Source organism: Onychomys torridus, chromosome 9, assembly GCF_903995425.1.
Source record: "Onychomys torridus chromosome 9, mOncTor1.1, whole genome shotgun sequence".
In the NCBI taxonomy this organism is placed as follows: domain Eukaryota; kingdom Metazoa; phylum Chordata; class Mammalia; order Rodentia; family Cricetidae; genus Onychomys; species Onychomys torridus.
In genome coordinates, this window is record NC_050451.1 from 3,852,086 (window position 1) to 3,874,242 (window position 22,157).

A 22,157-nucleotide genomic window follows, 5' to 3' on the forward strand; every position below is an offset into this window, starting at 1 on the left:
AAGGAAGAAAGGCAAACTCAAACTGCAAATGTGGAAGCCACGGGAATGCTCAACCCAAAGGGTTAGAAAAGCAACTTCTGCAGACGGTAACTGCAGACAGACTGCTCCCAAGCACGGGGTGACTGAAGACACTGTTCACAAGCACGGGGTGACTAAAGACTGCTCCCAAGCACGGGGATTTTGCAATGTCATTTCATCCCCCATTTTTTGACAGTGTCCTTGAAAACAGGTGAAGAATGTCTCTGCTACCACACAAGAGCCTGAGTCAGAGAGACGCTTACTGTATTTGGTGTGGGTTGTGAAGCCTCTCTTCTCTGGAACTCCTTTCCCCCTCAGTAAAATGAGAAACCTTAATCTCAGAGCTCTGCCCTCTCTGATCTCAGATTCTACAGTCTATTCCTCTCCCACTCCCACCAATAATAATAACAACAACAACAACAATAATAATAATGCATCATTGTACCTCAGCACCTGAACAGATATGCACAGGGAAAGGAAGTAGCAATGTGGGGTCCTAGGTTATTATTAAAAGTTTTCTCTGTGAGGAGAAAAGGACTGAGACCTGGTGCACCAGAACGGGGACACCATGTTCTCCCTCACAAAAGTTTAAGTGACAAGCTTGAATGCCAAAAATATCTCTTGACTAAGAACCAACCCAGAGAGTGGGGCAAGAGCTGATCCAGACCAAGCTTTCTTTAAAGGAAGTAACTTCAGCTATTGCAGGCCCCTTGGTCCTTGTGCGCTCACATTATTAACAGCTACATGTTAATTTTTTAATGTCTCTTTCAGTGGGAATATTGCCAAAAGTAACATGTCACCATGGACTCAAAATGGACAACTCACTGGACAGAGAAACAGACTGTAGTTGGAAACTGTACTAAGTGGGAATGTGATTCAAAGACATCATAAATTGTTCTTTTTCTTTTCTATAAATTTTCTTCTGCTCTTGTCCATGACCAACCATAATTTAGTAAGCATTTTACTTCCTGGGTTTTTTTTCATGGTGGTAGGGACTGGGTTAATATTTTAGATAAATAGTCTGTGAGTTTTTTTATACCACAAAATACCATTGAGTCTAGCTCTACCTTAAGATACTTTTATCTTTACATTCAACTCCACCACAGTTTATTTTACATATGAGAAATGCACCCGTTTAAAGTTTAAATTAGCTGGAGTTATGACAAACACGGAAGGAAATGCCACAAACAACCAGGGTCAAGACAGAGGATTCCAGTGTCTCTAGCTCCTCTCTCGGGCCCCTTTGCAGCCGCCCTGCCTAGCATGGCTACCACTGATGAACTACTCACTACAGAGGCCTTTCCCTTTCTAGACACTATAGAAAGGAATCTCATGGTATGCTTTTTGCTTATCATATTTTTTGAGATTCACCCAAGCTGTTACATTTGTAAGTTTATCTTACTGTTAAATAAAATACTCAATTAAGCAAACATGTCATATTTTTATCAATTTACCTGTCCTATGGTGTAAAGCTGTTTTCAGTTCTCCTCTATTTTAAATAAAGTCTTTCTGTGGACACGTGTTTTTATTGCTTAGATAAACACCAGAAAACTAGTAATATGGATACTTGGTAAATGTTTATAATACTGTTAGAAGGGGGTGGATTTTCTAAGTGGTTTTACTGCTTCCATCTTTAGAAGTGGTATACTGGAGTTTCAATTAGCCCGCGTGCTGGTTACCATTTGGTCTCTTTGGTCTCTTACCCCAGTAGCCCTAGCAGGCACACGGTGCTGTTACTGTGGTTTTAATTAGCATTTCTTTACTTACTAAACAATGTTCAGGGGCTAGTTGGCCAGCCACACATTTTTTTAAATGAAGATCCATTCAGATATTTTGCCCATTATGTAGTGTGCTATCTTCTTGAACAGTCCTTTATACATGCTGAATGTATATATCTGATCAAGTCCTTAGTGTATATTTTTTACCCTCTGTGAATATACATTATATACATTTTTTTGCCCTCCATGAACTGCTTTTTTTTTTCTTTACATTTTCTTCACTCTGACTTTTGAAGAAAAGTTTTAAATTTTGGTAAAGTTGAATCTTTTCACTGTCTCTTTAATGGGTGCTGCTTTTGGCCTTTTTGTCTTTTGAGACAGGATCTCACGTGTCCCAGGCTAGCTTTGAACTCACTAAATAGCTGAGGAAGCCCTTGATTGAATTCCGGAGCCTCCTCCACCTGTGCAGGGATTTAAGGAGTTCACCCCCAGCACCTATGCCTTAGAAATCTTTGCCTGCCTGGGAATCATAAAAGTGTTCTACAGTATTTTCTCCTTGAAATTTTACAGTTTTAAATTGTAAATATGTGTTGATGGTTCGTGTGAAGGCAACATTTCCATATGGTATGAGGTAAGAATAGTCTTTCATATCAACAAATAGTTGTTTCAGCACTATTTACTGGAAACAGTTGCCTTATGCCATTGAACTATCAAGGCATCTTTTTCTCAAATCAATTGATGGCATACACGTGTGTCTATTTCTAGATGCCCCTCTTTGATTCCATTTATCTTCATGTCAACTCCTAACATCAATATTGTACTATCTTGACTCCAATCATATTACAGCACGCTATAAGATCAGGCTCCAGCCTTGTTCTTAAAGATTTCTTTGGCCAGTTTACAGTCTGTCTAATTTCCATTCAGATGCTACAAAAATCTTGTCAATTTTCCAAAGCCTGCTAGTATTTAGGTTAGGTTTCAATCTATACCTTGATTTGGGAAGAAGTGGAAATGCTAACATTATCAAATCTTCCAACATGGTTCTTCCCATGAAGACGTTGCCATTTTAGTGAGCTATCCATACCTAAATACTTCATCGTTTTAGTGCCATTGTAAATAGTAACATTTAATACTTTTGCTTTCTAATTGCCCATGGCTAGTATTTAAATGTTCCTATGCTGCTGCTGCTACTTCTTCTTCTTCTTCTTCTTCTTCTCCTTTTTTTTTTTTTTTTTTTTTTGGTTTCTCAAGTCAGGGTTTCTCTGTAGCTTTGGAGCCTGTCCTGGACTAGCTCTGCAGACCAGGCTGGCCTCGAACTCACAGAGATCCACTGCCTCTGCCTCCCGAGTGCTGGGATTACAGGCATGAGCCACCACTGCCTGGCATTCCTATGCTTTTTATAGTGACTTTTTATCCAGAAACATTATCATATTCATTCAGAAACTTGATTCTCTATGATTTTTTTAGTCTTAAATTTGCTGAGATTTATTTTGTGGCCCAGGACATTACTCTCTTGGTGAAGATGTCGTAAGCATGTGAAAAGAATATGTATTCTGCTTTACTGATGGAGTTCTTTGAAAAAGTCAAGGTGGTTAGTTGCCCCGGCCAGCGGGGTGTCAACGGGGCCACCAATCCTGTGGGAGAGAATGGAAGGACAGGGCGACACAAAGAGACAGCAGCAAGACAGTATTCTGATCAAGCCGCCAATCTTTATTGTTCTCCACATGGCTTATATAGCATAAGGGGGGAAGGGGCAGGAAGGAGGGAAAGGGAAAAGGGGCGTGTAGAACATGGAAGGGGTGTAAGACGTGTGAGGCAGATAGTGCACCTGCAAGATATCGGCTAAGGTCACTGGTCAGGGGCAGTATATTCTGTTGCTAGGCTGCCTGACCCTGGAATGCTCTTTATCTTCGGTTGTCATGGCACCTGACTGTGGGATGTTCTCTTACCTTGGGAGGCCTCTGGTTACTGCTCTGGGAAGGGGCTTATGAGTAGTTCTTTGGCCTAGCTAGTATTTTCTATGGTTCATGTTTGGTTCCTGACATCTTGGTCCCTAACAGTTAGTAGTAATGTGCACCCCTTCTCCCTGTCCATTACTGTGTCCTTGCCACACTCCAGGACAGAGAACTGGGGTGCACAGCCGGACCCACTCATCTTTCTGCTCTTTTTTCAGCTCTAACAGCTTTTGCTTCGGGCATTCTGATGCTCTGTTAGCAGACATTTGAGCAATGAGAGTTCTTAGATCATCTTGATAAATTCCGTTTATCATTATGAAATATCTCTCTGTGTGTGCCCAATCACCCCTTTGTCTAAAGTCTACTTTGTTGGATATTGACATAGGCCCTCTAGCTGCCTTTTCTCTCCCTTTATTCACAAATCATTTGTCTTTGCATTAATGAAAGTCAAAGACAGACATTAGAAAGTTGAGTCTTGCTTTTATGTACGGCAATCTGATAGACTCATGGTGTTAACTGGGGCTCTGCTGTGTTAAACCTTCCATCTTGTTGTCTGTTTTCTGTTTGTTTTTTCTTCTCTACTTTTTTCTGAATGGATGTTTTTGCTCTTGTGTTTCTTTCTATTGCATTTAGTTTTCACTGTTGCCTTAATATTAATAATTAAAGTTCTGTGTTTCTAGTGGCTCATGTAGGGAAAGTGTCAACAGAAGCTTTCTGTGAAGGGAGATGAGTAAACATCTAGGACTTGCAGACTACAGGATCTCTGGGGCACCGAATCAACTTTGCCATTAAACATCAAGTAGACCAAACAGCCACACATACAGTATAGATGGGTCACAATAAAACCTTATTTGCCAAAAGTTGGTGGCAAGATGCCTAACTAATGTGGAGAAGCAGGCTTAAAGTAGAGATGTCTCTAGGCCCTGGGGTGGAGGGTTGGTAGTTTGCCAATCTAGGCACCAGGGTTTACAATCTACACTTTCACCTGCTCACGATCTATCTATCTTCAAACAGCATCTTACCATTCTAGTGACGATTCTGTCATTATAAGTATATATACACTCAACCACAGCCCACAATGACCCTCTCTCATCCCCTGTGCTAATGTCAGAATTTTACTGCTACCAAAGGTACAAATGACACAATATGTTGTTATTGTTTTGTTTTAGACAATTACCTTTAAAGAGATTTTAAAATGAGAATAAATACCTTTAAATTTACCCTGTCTGGAATTCCTCATTGTGTGTGTGCGTGTGTGTGTGTGTGTGTGTGTGTGTGTGTGTGTGTGTGTGTGTGTATCTTCATTTCTACCTGATGTCATTTTTTTTTCAGCCTGAAAAGCTTCTTTTAACATCTTTGGATGTGCAAGTCTGTCAGTCACGAAGTCTCAGCTTTGGTTTGTCTAAAAAAGTTTCTATTTTGACTTGCTTGGGTTTTGTAAAGAACTTCACTGGATAAGAACTCTAAGTTGACATTTCCCCAAGGACTCTGAAGGTGCATCTACTGTCTTCTGGCTTGTACTTGAGATGTCTTTCCTTCTGTTTTCAGATTCTTTTTACCTTTTACTTAACTGTGGTTATGATGCACTTTCCTCTATGTTGGTTTTTTTTTTTAATCAAGTTTTGCATCTTGAACTTCTGAGTTCATTTTCATCATAGTTGGAACATTTAGAACTATTACCTCAAGGACTTCCTTTTTCTGTCTTCCAGCCTCTTCTTCTCTCTTCCTCTTAAAAACTATTTACTGATGTGTTGATTATGTGTATGTATATGTACCTGTATGTGTTTTATCTGTACCATATGCATATAGGTATCCACAGACACCAGAAGAGGTCATAGGAGCCCCTGGATCTGGGACTACAGAGCTGGCATGTGGATTCTGGGAACCAAACTCAGGTCCTCTGCAAGAGCAGCCAGTAGTCTTAACTGTTGGCCATCTCTTCAGCCTTTTTCTTCTTCTGAGACTCCAAATACACACATTAGAACATTTCATAATTCACAAGTTAGTGAGGTGTTCATTTTTCCTTAATTATTATTTATTGTTAGTGCTACATCTTTGAGTTTCCTGATTTTTTTTTTTTTTTTTTTTTTTTTTTTTTTTTTTTTTTTTGTCTTTGGTATTGCCTAGTACACTAGTGAGCCAATTTTGGGACCTTTTCATTTCCTATGTTCTTTTCACAACTTCAAGTTCCATGTGTTTCTTTCTTTTACTGTTCCATCCTTCCCCCACTGTAGTCATACCATAAACACAATCAGAGCTGTTGTTTTAAACCTTATAAAGTCCCTTGCCATCATTTCTGTGATTTCTGGGTCTGTTTCTGTCATAGAATCTCCATCTGCTAGTGGCCACATCTCTGCTCTGCACATATCTAGTATTACCTGATTGCAGGTGAAGTACTTAGAATAATCATCTAGGTATTTAGACTTGATTTTTCCTTTGTAGAGTCTTCTTTCTTTCTTTCTTTCTTTCTTTCTTTTTTTTTTTTTTTTTTGTTAAGGTAATTAACTTACCTGCTTATCAGTTCTCTCTCCTTCAGGCTCCTTTTCAAACACTGTTATCTAACCCTCAAGCTTTACTCTAGAGCAGGGATGGCAGAGTTTTTCTGTAAAGGACTAGACAGTAAATATTTTAAGGCTTTATATCTGGACTCCTCAACTCAATGATTGAATTGACTATGTTACAATAAAACTTTATAAAAGCAGATGGCAGGCCGGATTGACTAGAATTTGGTTCCCTGGCCATAGTTTGCCAAACTCTACTCTAGATCTAGGTTAACTCCACTAGTAATGACTTTTCTGGGGTGTCTACTGACAGTCCAGGGCATCCAATGCAATTATTCACTCTGGGTATTTGGATAACAAACACCTTTCAATCTTAGGCAAATTCTGGTTATTATTTATTTGTAGTTTCTGCTCTTTGTCTTTCTCTTTTCCTTAACAGTCTTCTTTGATTGGCCTCACGGACTGCAGCTTAGTGTCAGTCCAAACTTCAGAGGATCCCAAGGCACATGCAGAGAGCTCTCTGACTGGTTATCTCCCTTCCCATTTTATGTTTCTCAGCTCTCCGGAAGTTTTATCTCCTAAACTTGGTTCCCTGTTCCTATGGTGTGCTGTTGTGGGAAAATGTTCCATCAGGAAAAAAAAAAAAAAAAAAAAAAAAAGAGCCAAGGTGATCGTAGCATGGGGACACAAGAAATGAAGCTAAGCATCTCTGTTCTCTAGTTGAATGAAAGTCCAATGGTAGGAAAGGCACAAGACTCTTTTTTTGTTGTTTGTTTGTTTTGTTTTGTTTTTTGAGACAGGGCTTCTCTGTGTAGATTTGGAGCCTGTCCTTGAACTCACTATGTAGACCAGGGTGGCCTCGAACTCACAGAGATCTGCCGCCTCTGCCTCCTGAGTGCTGGGATTAAAGGCATGCGCCACCACCGCCCGGCTTTACAAGATTCTTATAGAACCAAAAGACCTCTCAGCTCCCCACTCCCTGACAGGTGCATTAAATAAGAGGTGACATTTGCCTTCATGTCTATCTGCCAGATTCATTTTAGACACATTACCTCTGCAATAGAGCCTTAGATTCCAATGTACTAAGGGAGGCTTTACAAAACCATCCAATGGGCTACCACTTTGGGTCCCATTTTTACTTCCTAGTGTGAAAGGACATTCCCAAATTTAAGCTGCTCTCTGAACAGGCAGAACAAGTCATCTCCAATGAAAAACCAGAGGAATCATGATACAAATAGATAACCTAAAAGATAATTCAGCTCTTCCAACTGAAACAAAACAAAACAAAACAAACAAACAAACAAACAAACAAAAAAAACAGCTGAATAAAGTCACTGATCTGAAAACAGAGGAATGACTTTTAAAGCTCTCTTATAACTGGAGAAATGGCTCAGCAGTTAAGAGCACTTGCTGCTCTTGCAGAGGACCTGGGTTTGATTCCCAGCACCCACACAACAGCTCAGAACCATCTGTTACCTCACTTTGAGGGATATGATGCCCTTTATAGCTCCCGTGGGCAGCAGACATGCATCCGGTACACAGGTATACATGCAGGTGAAACACCCATACACATAAAGTAAAATAAATACACCTTTAAAAGCACTCTTTATGAAAACAAGCGTAGTTTTAGGAGTAATTCATAGGACAGCTAGGGTGCACAGTCCCAGAGAAGGGCTCTAGCTTGTCTTCTTTGGCGGGTGTTTGCTGCTGAGACCTGATCCATGTCTCCTCTACTGGCAACGTTTCCAGGTGTGGAAGGAAGAGAGCAACACAGACCTCTATTTTTCATTCTGACATTCTCCTTTAACTGAATCTACCAGCATCTTCCTCTTGCAACAGGGTTTTCAAAGAACATCTGCTTCTCTGCATTTTCTAGTTTCTTTTATTTTATGCCAGAGATGTGACAGTATTCAGACACTTGTTTTGTTATTTAAAATGGGAAAGTGGCATGCTAGAGTTTCTCCCACAAGTCAGCATAAAAGTATAATAGCTTAGCTCAAGGATATTAAACAGCCAAGTACCACATTGCTAGGAAGGCTTTATTACATGATACCCATGTTTTTAACTAGCAGGGTGCTAGGTTTTAGGAGCTGTATTCACTTGACACCACCCACCAGCAGGGCAGGTCTATTTGTGGGGATTCAAGGCCCTGTGAAGTGAATCATCTCTCATTAGCAGCTGAGACTTCCTCCAACAGTGTGTTAGTGACTTCCCCAACCACAACACCAGTCGTGAGAGATCATCACAGCTGACTCTGCCCAGGGATTGACACCAGGCCTGTCAGCATTGAAAAAAACTCCCAAAAGGACCTGGTGCCATCTCTGACATAAGAACAGCCATCTTCCCCAAGAAGGCTATGTAGCCTTTACCAGCCAGCCCACACCTCCATTTCCCCAAAGCCAGAAGGACTTACCCTACTATTACTATAACAAAATCCAGTAAATTCCATCCATTCCTAACATAAGCGTTAGGGTGCAGCAACAATCCATATGCTATAATCTTCAGAAATGTCTCCACTGTAAAAATAATCAGGAAGGCATATTCTACTTTTTCCTGTAAAGAGAGACCAAGGTTGAAAGGGGGTATGAAAAAAAAGGAAACAGTGGTCAGAACCAACAGCTCAGAAACACAAGCATTCCCCTCTTCAATTTTATCACGAGAACTGGGACCACTATTCTGCACCTGGGCTGGAAAAGCATTTTAATTTTAATGCTGAATTTCTCATAAGCAGCTAAGTGTTAAACCTTATCGTTCCAGGCTGCATTACTGCATTTTGCCACCTGCCCTGATGTGTGTACAATAAGTCTTCCTAGGCTATAATGGCATGTTTTCTATTTGCACACATTTGCACAACGCAGCATGTTTCCCCCGAGATTTCCAGATCAGGCCCAGAAAAGCACAAGGATGAAACAAACATCCCAACAATAGCTTTGAGCAGAATGCCCTCTGGGGGAAAAAATGAAGACGTAATGGACTTAACCCCTATTTCTTCTTGGGTTTTCTTATGACATCTCAAGTTAAAGCCAGTTTTGTCACAGTGTGGCAAGGTGACCTTGGACAAGTACCTATTCTACTCTAGGTCTGACTGCCCTTACCCACAGGGTGAAAGGTAGTGAACTCAGATGCTGAGGACACTGCCTCATGACTGCGTGCCTCCTCTTCCTGGCTGGCACCACTGATGGACCCCCAAGCAGCCTCCCAAGTACAGCTCTGCCTCCATCTCAGTACCCATGTCTGCTCCCATCTGACTGCCACATAACTCTATAGCATTGCCTGATGGCTAGAACCTCTGCAACTCCAACCCACATGACTTCACAAGCAGAAGAGGATGCCTCAATACTGGGCCACATGTAACCTAGCAACGTTTTCTGACTTCAATCTACTCAACAAAACAAAAAATCATCTACGGAGAACTTTTCTCTGTGGGCTCTAGTGCCTTCTGCTACTACGACCCTCAGGAGTCCCATTCCTTAGGATCATGGACTTTGCTCATCATCATGCCTAGAATAGGAGACTACAACAAATTAGGCTCAGGAAACAGTGAGCTCTTCCTCCACATGACAGATACCACAGAAGGAGCCAAGGACTGGAAAAACATCCCAACTCTGGTCCCACTCTTGAAAACTTTGGTTTGGTGGAGGACATGGGAGTTTTAGGCATGTACAAAGAGAATCTCTAAAATCACAAGAGTTAGTGGGAGAGTACTTCTCCATTTGTGCAGAAGCCAGTGGCCTCAGCCACAGCTCTTACATCCTTTCTTTGCCCCCTGATTGCACAGGAGAAGGCAGACACGGCTGTTCCACATGACTACTATTGCAGACGTGTATTTATAAATGCTAATTTATGCCTTTTAAAAGAAATTCTTCTGCGTAAGAACTTATTTTGGAAATCATCTTTTTAAGATATTCATTTCAGGATGATTTCTACAGGCCTGCCTTCTTAAAAACGTTACATATCTATACATTCATGCATGCATTTGCTTGCAGTAGCTGCGGGACTCTTCTGCATTTCAATGTAAATGTCTGAGCTACCTCCTAGGCTGCAGGCCTTTGCTGCCAGACAACTGGCTCCTGTCTCTGGCTGCCCCAGGACAGAAGTTTCTCATGGCTTGTCCACCAACATCTTCCCTCTGGGCCACCAGGGCAATAGCCAGCTGCATCCTATACATCAGGATAGTGCCTACCCTTTTGACCCCTCACTTGTTATGTAAAAGTCACTTGATCAGCTTTGCCTTGTCTAACCCTAGACCATTCTTGGCTCTCTTGCCCACATGTGAGTCTGTGTGTGAGTCTCTGTGTGTGTGTGTGTGTGTGTGTGTGTACACATGTGTGTACACATATATGTGGAGGTCAGTGGAAAACAAGTAGGCATCAATTCTCTCCTTCCACCATGTGGGTTCAGGGAAATGAATTCAGGTCATGAGGCTTGGCAATAAGCATACCCACCCACTGAGCTATACCTAGCCAGCCCTGGCTTCTATCATTTCTAAACATGCCCTCCAGTGCTCTCTGGATCCCTGGAACATTATCACATCAATCTAAGAAACTCTCATTTAATGTTTATGATGTGAAAGCCCTCACTCATACCCATTTCCCACCTATTTATAACTTCTGATCCTTCAAACAGATTAAATTCTCAGCTAGCTCATCCTGTGTACCCCTCCCTCAACTTTCTGGTCATCCTTCCCACTCCTGCCCCTTACTTCCCTCACACAGTCAGATACCCTGGACTAAGCAGCCCTGAAGATGCCTGAGAGCAGCCCATGTACCACCGCCACCACAGGCCACACATGGACCTACAGAGTACTGCTCTGTCTGCAACCCAGACTCCCTTTCCTCTCCCTGCCACATCCTAGGTGGATGTCCTCATAGGAGACACACCACACAACCTCCCATTCACAATACAATCAATACAGTAAAGTTCAGGGCTGGACTCTGCACTGGGAGGTGTGTAGAGATCCAGGAAGGAACATGTACTCTGAAAGCACAAAGAGAAGCATTCTGTAACTATAACCAGAGGCCCTGAGCTCTGAAAATACCCACCTGCTGTACTCAGAGCTGTCCCGATCACCAAATGTACATCATCAATATGTTCTCAAGACTACTAGTTCTAAGAGAACGAGCTAATCTAAAAACAGCACACTGACTTGACTGTTCCTCTTCCCTTTCATCCTTCCTGCTTTATTTACTAGGCCAGACAGGAACGCAGCTTTGGCTGCCACACCATCAATATTCATAGCAGCTACATCCCTACGTCAAGACAGTACCATACTTCAGAGCTAAAACCCGAGACAGAGAACAGAGAGTACACCTACCAAATGCATTTGTTTCCCCCTCTGCCTTTTATTTGTAAGTAACTGTGCCACAATAATAGGAGGGCCATTAGTGTAACTGAATAGTTGAAGGGCTTTTTTTTTTTTTTTTTAATATTCCTTCCTTCCTCTCCTCATCCTCTTTTTTAAAGATGTTGCCTCCTCTTTCCAAAATCTTTAGTGAATTACTTGATGAAACAAGTTGGGAGAAATAGAAGCTTGCTATAATATGGTTCTTTGTTATAGAGATTCTGCCAAACGCCGAATGAACAAGCACAGCATGGTAGACCAGTTGGCCTATAAGCCAGTGGCATCCAATCTTCAATCTGACACTACAAAAGACTCCTGAGAGACAAGAGTACCTCTACATTAAACAGACTAAGTGTTGTTGTTGTTGTTGTTGTTGTTGTTGTTGTTGTTGTTGTTATTGCAAAACAAAAATTGAGGAAGTGTAACAATTACCTGCTTCACAAGGATTGCTCATTTGAAGAAAGAAAGTGGATTTGAAAAAGAAGGTAAGAAGAAAGCCAAACAACATGGAACAGAGTCTGGAGGCAGAGAGTCAGGTGAGCTCCAGCCCAGCAGAGACAGATGAGAGCACTGAGGACTGAGCCACAGCAAGGAGAAGCCAAGAAGCCAGGAAAGGACAGATGAGAAACCCCTAGATTTGATATGAGATAAATCTTCTCTACAAAGTCTGGGCCAAAGCTGTACTAGGTGACCCCCACTGCCTAAACAGGAAGGCTGCATGATTCCAAGCCCCTCTCTATGCCAAGTACATCAAGGCTTAGATGGCTCAGTCATGCCCAGCAGTGGTTTCTTCTCTTCAGAAGGAGGTCTTGAGTGGGTAGTGCCAGTCAAATTGCCCTTTAGAAAGACATCGTCTATCCGGGCAGTGGTGGTGGCTCATGCCTTTAATCCCAGCACTTGGGAGGCAGAGTCAGATCTCTATGTGTTTGAGGCCAGCCTGGACTATAGAGCAAGATCCAAGACAGTCACTAAAACTACACAGAGAAACCCTGTCTCAAAAAAGAAGGGGGAAGAAGGGGGGAGGAGGAGGAGGAGGAGGAGGAAAGAAGGAAGGAAGGAAGGAAGGAAGGAAGGAAGGAAGGAAGGAAGGAAGGAAGGAAGGACATCACCTAAAACCTCTCTACATAAGGCCTGAGTCTCTCATGAGACTTTAAACTATCAGAGAAATAAAGGCTCAAATCTAGTTTTGTTTTGTTTTGTTTTGTTTTGTTTTGGTATGGGGTTGAGGGTTTCTTGTGGGTGCATGTGTGCACAGATGCACATGTACATGCACACACACATGTGGAGGACAGAGATCAACTTCAAGTATCCTTCTTCCTCAAGAGCTAGCCACCTTGTTTTATGGTTTGCCTGGAGCACACCAACTGGGCTTGCTAGCCAGAGAGCACTAGAGATCCAGCTCTCTGCTCACCCAGTTCTGGGATCACAAGTGCTTAGCAACATGCCCAGAGTCTTCACACGGGTTCTGGGGCTCAGCCTTATCCACCAGCCATTTCCCCAGCCCTCAAATCTAATTCTGGAACCCGGTTCATCTTCTTAAACAGCAGATTTTTAACAGTAGGACAGTCTCTAAGTCAATCATTCCTGAACTAATTTCCAGTCTCTAAGCTACTTAATCTTACAAAGGCCTGTAGGAAACCAAACCCACCAGCTAGCAGGAACTGGGAGACTCCAGAATAGTTGGTTCTTTCCCCCCCAAGATCCTTCTGCAGTGTGCTGTGGCATCAGCATTCATCCATCTGTCTGCCTGTCCATCCATCCATCCATGAGTGCATCCATTTGTCCATCCAGCCTGGGCTGGTTCCTCCTTAGCAGAGCTTACCATCTAACCTCAGAGCCCCAGCTGGCTGAGGAACTCTAAAGAGGCTGACACAGGCCAGTGGCATTCACCCCTTGGCTTTGCTCATCCACCCATGTGGCCCTTGTCTTTGAGAGGTTTCCCTGGCTTGTGAGAAGCTGTCCCACACATCTCTTTGTGTGCCCAGCCAGTGCCCCTGCAGGCCACAGCTCCCTGTTTTAAGGATTATTCCTCTCTGCCTTTGTAACTCTAGCACCTACCACCACACACAGCATGCATAAAATACTCACAGGTGCTACTAGAAAACAGTGAAGGAAAGGGAGAAGACCAAAGTAATCCAACCAGACCTAAAGGAAACTATAAAACCATGACAATTTGTGATCTTAGGATATGTATCAACAAGGAGAAAATGTATCTAAGTTATTATAAATTCTTGCTAGAGCAAATCTGGAGTAAAGCAGTCAAATTGCTGAAATAAAGGTAGCTTTCATCTCATCTTGCGGTGGTTTGAATGTAGGCTTACTTGGACTGCCAGCTCCCAAACAATGACACAGAAACTTATTAATTATGAAAGCATGGCTGTAGCTTAGGTTTGTTTCCAACTAGCTCTTAAAACTTAAATTAACCAGTTTATATTAATCTACATTCTGCCACATGACTCCCCTCCATACTGTGCATCTGGCTTCCCCTATGTCTCACTGGCAAATTTCTCACACCAGATGCTTACCCTCACCCCCACCCCAACCCTGAGTTCCTCTCTCTCCCCGGAAGTCCCACCTATCCTTGCCTGCCTACCTATTGGCCGTTCTGCTCTTTATTAAACCAACCAGAAGGTGCCTGGGCAGAGATACATCTTCACAGTGTACAAAAATATTATCCCACAACGGGTCTAAATAAGAATGAACCCTTAGGCTCCTACGTTTCAATGCTGAGTCAGCAAGGAGTGGCACTATTTGAAAGGATTAGAAGGATTAGGAGGTGTGGCTTTGTTAGAAGAGGTGTATCACAGGAGGGGCTTTGAGTTTTAAAAGCCCACACAAGGCTCAGTGTCTCTCTGTCTCTCTCTGACTATGGATCAGGATGTAGCCCTCAGCTCTAGCCCCTGCCTGTATGCTGCCATGATTCCCACCATGATGATAATGGATTAGATCTCTGAATATATAAGCAAACCCCAAATTAAATGTTTTCTCTGATAAGAATTGCCTTGGTCATGATGTCTTTTACAGCAATAGAATAGTTGACTAAGACATACCTCAAATTTCATCCTATCTACAGCCCAAGGGTAAAGCCATCCTTGCGTCTCCACTTTACAGTTAGTCTCTCCAACCTTTTTAATTCGTATCTATGGGAACCCTCTACTATGCACCATGGGCAGCCTACCTATCTACACACACACACACACACACACACACACACACACACACACACACACACACGTTGTCCTGCTTGCCTGCTTGCCTACCATTGCCCAACGTGCTCTCCTGACCTCAAATATGAAAACATCCCTCTTCAGAATATTGCCACAGTGTCATGATACAGGGATTAAAAACAAGCCCTGCATAGTTGGTTGGGGAGAAAAAGCACAGAGCATACAGCTATCATATCTGTTTTCTCCTAGCCTGGGCTCAGCCACTGATTCATTCCATGAATGACCTTGGGCCACAGTGGAACAATTCTACATCTGTTCCCTCTTTCCATAATATCTTTCCACTCCATTTTTCAACAGATAAATTCCACCTATCCACCTATCCTTCAGGCCTCAACTTAAATAATATGTTCTCAGCAAAGCCTTTATTGACTTTCCAGACAAAACTGGAGTTCATTGACATATCCTATCAACATCTGTTAAATTCATACTCCTAATTCATTAAAAAGTTACCCCTCTACTAGAGATTCCAATAATAAAACTACACATTTACAACCAACTGACCTTTGACAAAGGTGTCAACAACACACAATGGAGAAAGGACAGTATCTTCAATAAATGCTACTGGTAAAACTGGGCATCCATAGGCAAAAGAAGGAAACAGGCTCTTTATCTTACAGCACATACATAACCAAGCAAAATGGATCAAAATTTTAGGATAATAAGTAAAAGTACTAGAAGAAAGCAGAGTAAATTTTCTTTTCATTTGATCTGAGCCAAGACATTTTGGATATGACCCCAAAACCATAGGCAACAAAAGCAGAAAATATACAAATGGAATTGCACCAAACTGAATAGCTTATGCACAGAAAAGAAAAACATCAGTAGAATAAAAGACAACTTACAGAATGAAAGGAAATATTTGCAAACCATACAACTGAAAAGGGCTAGTATCCAAAATACAGAAGGAACTTAATTTATTAGCAAGAATACAATATTTAAAAAAATGTCCCCCAAAGAATATGAGTATACATTTTTAAAAAAGACAGAATGACCAATAATCATCTGGAAAAATATTCAAATCACTAATCATTATGGAAATATAAATCAAATATAAAGTAAAAGTACTAGAAGAAAGAGAGTAAATTTTCTTTACATTTGATCTGAGCCAAGACTTTTTTGGATATGACCCCAAATGCATAGGCAACAGAAGCAAAAATTATATAAATGGAATTGCACCAAGCCAAATCGTACTTCATACCTGATGGCAATGGCTATCACACAAAAGTCAAGATATTAAGTGCTGGTAAATGTAGAGAAGGGAGTCCTTGTATGCAGTAGACTACAAACTAGTACAGCCATTTGCACAAGAGGATGATATCCCACTGAGATTTTAAAATGGAATTACCATTTGCTATAACAATTCCACAAGAGGGAAATGACCAAAGGAAATGAAATCAGAATGTCGAGGAGATGCAGATGCTGTCATGCTCGCTGCAACACTGTACACATAGAAATAACCTAAGTGTCCATTGGGGATGTGCAGATAAAGGAAAGGTGTTTCCCTTGAAGAGAAAAATACTCTTCAAAGAAGAAATGTCACCATTTGCAACACATGAACAAACCTGGAGGATACTGTGTTCAGTGAAATAAGCTACGCACAGAAAGACAAACATACACTCATGACCTCGCCTATATGTGGCTTCTAAAAAAGGTCAAAGAAATAAGCAGAGAGTAGTGGTTGGAGGGAAGCTGGATTTCAGTTAAAAGGAGGAAGCTTGGGATGCCATTGTACAGCAGTATGAGTAACAACCAAGTATAATATGGTAGGAAATTGCTAAGAGAAGATTCTAAAGTTCTTACCATTAAAAAAAGAGTATGTAGGTAAATATGTTAATTGGCTTAATTTCCCCATTCTACAATGTATCTATACACTAAAACATGTTACATCATAAATATGTATAGTATTTATCAGTCTAAAACAACTTTTTAAAAATGACCTCTCTAATGTTGTCTCTCTCAGAAATTGACCATGCCTATAGGGCCTGGGGTCATTTCTACTTCATGCATCATTGGATTCCCAAGGCAGATCACATTACTAGACATCCAATATCTGTAAGTGGATAATAAGTGAGCTAGACACTCAATATCTATAAGAGAATAAGTGGGCAGAGACACATATTTTGACTAACTTGGATTATATATCCCTTCCTGCTGAGATGGTCTACAATACCAGGACCCCCTCCGTTTGGGGAAACTTGCACTTGGGTGCAGCCACCTGCCCTCTATCTGTGCCTCATTGTGGGGCCAGGGTACCAGGCTGTTGATGTTCAAAAGAGTGTGTACACATGGTGGTAGGCGTCCTCAGAGTCAGGGGCATAAGGCATGAGGACGGGAGAAAGGGGCCAAGGTATGATAGGCCTTACTTGCAGGTGACAGGATCTGAAAAGAGCAAACACAATTAGATGGTCTCTTCATTCACCCAGCATGCAAAGCAAAGCTCAAACATGGGCTTCACCGGGAGCCTCTGGTAGGTCTCAGAGACCCTCAAAGACAGCCATTCTGGGGTAGCAAGAACAGAAAGCAGCTGCTATTTCTCCCGGTGGCTGGGTCACCCGAGGTCACAGTGCACATGTGGGCTGAATATGCTGAGACAATCCTGCTGACTGTCTCACACAGTTCTCAAGAGGTGACCCCAGGGAGCCACTGGCTGCTCCTCCTCCGTCTTGATAAACCAGTGCAAACCCTAGGAAACACTAGTGGGTGAAGCACAGGCAGGTGGCCTCTGCTCCAAACTAGATGGCTGCAGGGAAAGCTAATTTGGATCCCTGTAGTCGCCAATGAAGTATGCACTTAGAGGCCCCCTATGGGTAGTTTAATGGCACATTCACATGAAAAAAAAAAAAAAAAGGCTCCAATAGTCAGTGTGTCCTTGCTTTTTGTTTTGTGTGTGTGTGTGTGTGTGTGTGTGTGTGTGTGTTTTGTTTTTTGTTTGTTTGTTTGTTTTACAAATTTTACATGACATTTCTGTCCCCTGAGTCCAATCCTGGTGTCATCCTGTTTATTTACCTCTCCTGATTCTCAGTTCCCTCACCTGGAAAACAGGAATAAGACATAACAGGCCTGTTATGTCTAGCCAAGTTACAGTGAAAATCCAGCTAGGTAAAGCAGTGGGAGCTTTGCAAACTGTGGCATGTGTCATGGTCAAACGCTGCACTGAAGAAGGGCAGAGGTGAGAAGGTGGCCCTGCCTATGGGGGTGTTTATGGATGCAGTCCTTACAGAAGCCTCTGTAATTCTGGAATTTTTCTCCTGAGACCCCATGGCAGTCCAGAGACCTTATATACACGGGGTGGGGGGCATGCCTAGGTAGTTGTCTCTAGAATGACAAATGTCCAGAAATGACAAATGAAGAGGCTAGCAGGGTGGCCTCAAAGACATCTGGTCTCTGAGCAGAAGGGTACCTCAGAGCCAGGAGCAGAGGTTAATGGAACACTCCCCTGGATCATCAGCAGAGAGTGGTCATTTCAGATGCAGTGGGTTCTTAGGGTCCCTGCCACTCCTGGATGACAGTACTCAACCCATTCTCCAGGAACAACTGCATCCCTAGCTCTCATTCTAAGAACTACAGGAGCTGGCCTGGACACTGGGCAGCTAGCTCAGGGCAGGAAAAAGTCCCAACCACACCAGCCAGGTCCAGTCAACATTAATCCTGGGATTTGCACTTCAGCAATAGATAAGAAGTGTGAAGCTGAGATAAAAGCCAAGGAAGGTTCAGGCAAAACGTGGGGGACAGAGTGAGTCACACACAAATTCAGATGGAAGAAGCTACTGGCCCTCATTGCCAATTTTAAGCCCTGGATCAAGGGGAGCCTGAAGTCACAAACCTACCTCCTGATATTCTTCAGTTATACAAACCAGTTGGGGTTGACCTGTGGTCAAATGCACATGGAAAAGCCCTAGCTACATACAAAGACTGCCAGTCACAACTCATTTACCAAGAAAAGACTCCACTGAAAACACCTTCTGCCACATAGGATCAATGAAGGGTCCCTCCACAGAAGATCTATGGGCTCTGCCAGCCACCATCTCTAGGAGGGCACACAGGCAAAGCTTTCTAAATTCATTGTTTCAGGCATATTCCATCCCAGGTTCCTGCACTGTTGACACTCAGGCCATGTACTGCTTCCCACTTGTCATGTTTCCCATCTGATGACAGGGGAGGGAAGGACACTGGGTCCCTTTGGCCGTGGATACAGTCATAGCTGACAGCTTCCCACTTCCTTACCCAGGCCCTCAAAGGTTCTGCCCAACCATTCAGACCCTGTTTTGACTTAAGTCAACAACACTTACTGGGTATCTGCTCCATATCGGGTTGATCCAAATATGGCTAAGATACTGTCTACATCCTCCAGAATGATGGCAGATGCACATACAAACATCTCAAAGCCCATCAGAATGGCAATCAAGCTACAGGAACTCTTCCTGGGAGGCTTTGGTAAGAAAGTAGTAGGTAGAACATTCAGGGAAACTTCTTTGAAAGCACAAGACTAGAGTCCCCTGAAATCCTCCATCTGCATACCAAGCGCCTCCACAACCAGATGAACTCTACGAACGAATAGCCTGTTTCAGCCACCGTGGGAATGGTCCCTCACCTAGCGGCCTCCTCTCTCACCTCTATGAGTCCTGCTGCTTCAGCCTACTGACTCCCATAATGCCCTGCACAGGTGACATGCTCCTTGGATCATCTCGTCTTTGTAACTCTCTTCCCTAAGTCTCATGCTGACTCCCTGGGCTATCTATGGCGATCATGTCATGTGACAATTTGGAATGCCTACCATTTTAAAGAAGTCTTGACACAGTTGTTATATACAACACAAATCAAACCTCACACTTTGCCAAACAGAAATCAGCAAACATTTCAAAATGACGGGAATCAGTATGGTTAAAAATCAAGCATTTTCATTTCAACAAGGAAGTCATTCCTTTCCCCCATTAACAGAACTAGAGAAAAGCTTTTCAATTTTTCTACGGTTAAATTCACCAACTTCTGGATTTAAAATGGCATCTCATTCACTTTCCTTGATGTTCATTCATATTCCTTTAACTGGCCACACACCCCAGGACACAGAAGCTAAAGTTAAGACTTTCCTGTCTCTTATGGGGTCAATTGTCCAAGCCAGAGCAAGGAAGGCTGGGAAGAGATTATGGCTTACATGTCACATGCGAAGTCCACAAACTGAGTTATTCCTGGCACTCAGCAGCATTGACCGAGGAGACTTTGCAGACGCCTCCCTCTTTTGTTTTGGCTGCTGCCATGCCATCCAGACTAAGGAGGACCTAAAAACTCTGGGGCCATGGGAGCCATGGCCCCAGCAGGATCAGAAGCACCACAAGCACCCAGGAGGCCGGGAGATGCAGGAGGCACAAATCACCACAGGATCCACTCCGACATAACCAGGAAGCAGAGCTTCTGCTCATCAGCCTGGATAAACTGTGGACACTGGTCAGTGAGCAGACACGTATGCACGCTGCAGAACCAACAAGGAGACGCAAGACTATAGCTGCTCCTGTCGTTGACGTAGTACAAACAGGCTACTACAAAGCCCTGAGTAAGGGAAAATCCCTGAGCAGCCTGTCATGTGAAGGCCAAATGCTTCAGCTGAAAAGCTAGAAAAAGATTAAGGGTGCTAGAGGTAACTGTGCCCTGGTGGCTTGAAGTCACTCAGGGAGGTTCATTAGATGCTAACATTTTCCAGGTGAAGAAAAAAAAAATCCACCATCAACCAAAAACAACAAACATGCCCTCTGTTTTGAAGAGCCCAGAGTGCACCTTCCTGGTGAGAGACCCACTGTCTCACACTGTCTTCATGCCTGCCACCTCTTCCCCAGATGGACAGATTGCTATCTTAGTTACTTGTCTGCTGTTGGGACAAAACACCATAGCCAAAGCAAGTTCTAAAAGATCATTTACTTTCAGGGCTCACAGTTCCAGAAGGTTAGAGTCTATGACCATCTAGCGAGGAGCATGGCAACAGGTAGGCAGGCATGGCACTGAAGCAGTAGCTGAGGGCTTACATCTTGATTCACAAGCAGGAGGCAGAGAGGGAGCTAAGTGGGAATAGCACGGGCTACTGAAACTTCAAAGCTCAGCCCCAGTGACACCTCCTCCAACAAGGCCACACCTCCTAATCCTTCCCAAACAGTTCCACCAACTAGGGACCAAATATTTAAATACATGAGCCTATGGGGGCCATTCTCATTCCAACCACAATTGTTCTACCTAAATCACACCAGAATGATCTCAGTGAACCAAGATCCAGGGAAGTTAGGAGTAGCTGTCTTGTCTCCAACTAGGGTTTTAAGTTGTGACCCCAGATAGGGAAGCTTAATTGAATGTGAAGGTCACAAAAAACTTGCCAATGGTATAAAGTTTGTAAACATGCAAGGACCAAAAATTAATCAGAACTCAAATACATGCTGAACCTGAGGTGCTTCTGGCATGGCTTGCCTGTGTCACATCATGGAGCTTCACCAGAGCCTTGGTTCTGATCACACAACACCCACACTGTGCACTGTGCACACTGGCATGCCACACAACAACAGTGAATGCCAAGGAATGCTGCCTGAGACAACTGGGCTCAGAGGCAAGACTACCGTATATTATTAACTGCAGTGTTTTTATTGTACATATAAAATGTTCTGTTCTTACAGAAACATGATGATTTAATTATGGAAAATTAAGACTTTGAATATTTTCCTACCATCATGCCTTAGCAAGTAAATATCAGATTAGTATATATTTGGACTAGATTGTGTTCAAATGTTTGGTTTTTAAAATTGCTGTTGGAGTTGTTGAAATGAGTTTGATTTAAAAAAAAAATCACTCCCTGAATTTTGGCTTAGGACTGGGACAGAATTCCCACCAATTCCCGAAATGCTTCTGAACATACTTCTGCTGTTCTATGTTAAACATTTATGTGAAGTGGTGTCCTCAGCAGGGTGAACAGAAAATCCAACTATCAACCAACTCTGAAAAATACTGAATATGTCCCCTGTCTTGTGGTATCAGATATGCAGCCAAGATTAAATTCTTCATAAAAAAATCAACAAGCATATCCATCTCATTAGTGTGCAAATTTGCTTTCCTCTTTAATAAACCGCAAAGTGGTAAGCACACCAAGGAATTGCTTTACTATACATTTCTTTTTATTACCAGTAAATGTTTATCTTCCTTACCTATACACTCTGCATCTTAGTTACTGTCTCACTGCTGTGGCAACAAGCAGATTAAGGGAGAAAGGGTTGACTTGGTTCCATAGTGTGAGGGTAAGCCACCATGGCAGGAAAGCTGCTGCTCATATTGTGTTCAGAGTCAAGAAGCAGAGAGCAGTGAATGTCCATGTTCATTTCACTTGTTCTGCTTAATTCAGTCAGGGCACAGGCTGGCCATGAAATGGT

The 22,157-nt window shown here is 42.6% G+C and overlaps 1 protein-coding gene across 12 annotated transcripts in view; it reads right to left on the reverse strand.

The window, feature by feature from the left end:
* Positions 1-22,157, reverse strand: part of Cacna1d (calcium voltage-gated channel subunit alpha1 D) — a 307,097-nt gene that overhangs the window by 147,061 nt on the left and 137,879 nt on the right. For all 12 annotated transcript variants that reach the window (XM_036198994.1, XM_036198989.1, XM_036198990.1 and 9 more), the window contains exon 4: positions 8,606-8,745. In XM_036198994.1, the coding sequence (XP_036054887.1) occupies positions 8,606-8,745 (140 nt within the window). The remainder of the gene's footprint in view (positions 1-8,605; positions 8,746-22,157) is intronic.